The sequence below is a fragment of the Glossina fuscipes genome, unplaced genomic scaffold (assembly GCF_014805625.2).
Source record: "Glossina fuscipes isolate IAEA_lab_2018 unplaced genomic scaffold, Yale_Gfus_2 0, whole genome shotgun sequence".
NCBI lineage: Eukaryota > Metazoa > Arthropoda > Insecta > Diptera > Glossinidae > Glossina > Glossina fuscipes.
Genome location: NW_023998414.1, coordinates 27,424,527 through 27,426,210, shown reverse-complemented (window position 1 = coordinate 27,426,210; position 1,684 = coordinate 27,424,527). Strand labels below are relative to the sequence as shown.

Here is a 1,684-nt window from a genome sequence, read left to right as displayed (position 1 = left end):
CTCTCTCTCTCTCTCTCTCTCTCTTTCTTTCTTTCTTTCTTTCTCTTTCTCTCTTTCTTTCTCTTTCTCTCTCTTTCTCTCTCTTATCTCTCATATTAATTATGGTTTTGCGTACTTTTCAAATGAACAATTTTATTTCAGTATTCCGGACTATAGTATCGTTAATCGTAATGGCGAGCGTTATATCGTTTTCAATATACATATGGCCGGTCGTCAGTTATGTTCGCGTCGCTATCGTGAATTTGCTAATTTACATTCAATGCTGCGCAAAGAGTTTACCGGTTTTAATTTTCCCAAACTGCCTGGCAAATGGCCATTTCAGTTGAGTGAACAGCAATTGGATACACGTCGTCGCGGTTTAGAACAATATTTAGAAAAAGTGTGCGCGGTACGTGTTATAGCGGAAAGTGACGCTGTACAAGATTTTCTTACCGATTCCGAAGATGATATATCCGCATCGCCCGTTGATATTAAGGTAATGCTGCCTGATCATGAAGTCACTACCGTATCGGTTAAAAAATCTGCCAATGCTCAAGTTGTATGGGAACTGCTGGTGCAACGTGCCAATTTTACCTCCTATACGCAACAGTATTTCTATCTTTTCGAAATTGTTGAATACAATTTTGAACGTAAACTGCAGCCACATGAAATCCCACATCAATTGTATGTGCAAAATTATAGCACAGCCTCGAGTACTTGTTTATGCGTTAGACGTTGGCTATTCTCGGTAACGAAAGAGTTGACTTTGCCTCAGGGCGAACAGGCGGCACGTTTCATTTTCTACCAGGCGGTAGACGAAGTGAATCGTGGCAATATACGTGCCGAAGGTCGTTTATATGAGTTAAAGGCGCTGCAAGATGCTAAAAAAGCGTCAGAATATTTAGCTTTGGCTCGTACGCTACCCGGTTACGGAGATGTTGTGTTTCCCCATTGCGCTTGCGATAGCCGCAAGGAAGGTCATGTCGTACCGGCTGTAGGTGAGTCAAGTATTTGCCTTACCAATTGTTTCAATTAAATATAAATGCACTTTTGTGTACGATATAAAATGTAGGCATGAAAAGTTTCCGCTTACACGCTTGTCGTGAGGACGGCTCCTTAGAAGCTCAAATGGTCGAGCTGACTTGGGAAAGTATTACACGCTGGGAAAGCGACGAAGAATCAATGGCATTCTGTTTTCAATACAATCGCCCCGATAAACCAGCGCGTTGGGTCAAAGTATATACACCCTATGTAAGTACATTTTTTACAAAAAAAAAAAAAAAAAAAAACCCAAATAAAAAAAATAAAAAAAAAAATAAATTAACTTACGCGCCTCATATAATCCTACACAGCATTCATATCTAGCTGACTGTTTTGATCGAATAATAGAAGAACGTAAATGGGAAGATACTGGTGATTAACAATTGCAACGCTATTAAGTTATTCGCTTAAGTTTAAAAACAAAGAAAAAAAAAAAAAGAAAAACAAAACAAAACAAAACAAAAATCTTTATTTTCTAAGACAAAAAAGAAAAACGGATCAATTGAAATAACAAGGAGAAGAAGCGTAATTCCACAAAACGAAATTTTACTTGGAATGTAAAACATTTTTGTAAAAATTATCTCAAAGAAAATTGTATTCACTTCCAAAAAATCAACAAACGTTTATATTGCCCCATATATATTTATTTACGTATATCTTGTAT

General features: G+C 37.2%; 1 protein-coding gene across 1 annotated transcript in view; it reads left to right on the top strand.

The window, feature by feature from the left end:
* Positions 1–1,484, top strand: part of LOC119637020 (sorting nexin-27) — a 34,401-nt gene extending 32,917 nt beyond the window's left edge. Inside the window, 3 exon segments of the mRNA XM_038032796.1 lie at positions 91–977; positions 1,052–1,230; positions 1,332–1,484. Of these exon segments, the coding sequence (XP_037888724.1) occupies positions 91–977; positions 1,052–1,230; positions 1,332–1,400 (1,135 nt within the window). The 3' untranslated portion in view covers positions 1,401–1,484.
* Positions 1,485–1,684: the final 200 nt, after the last annotated feature.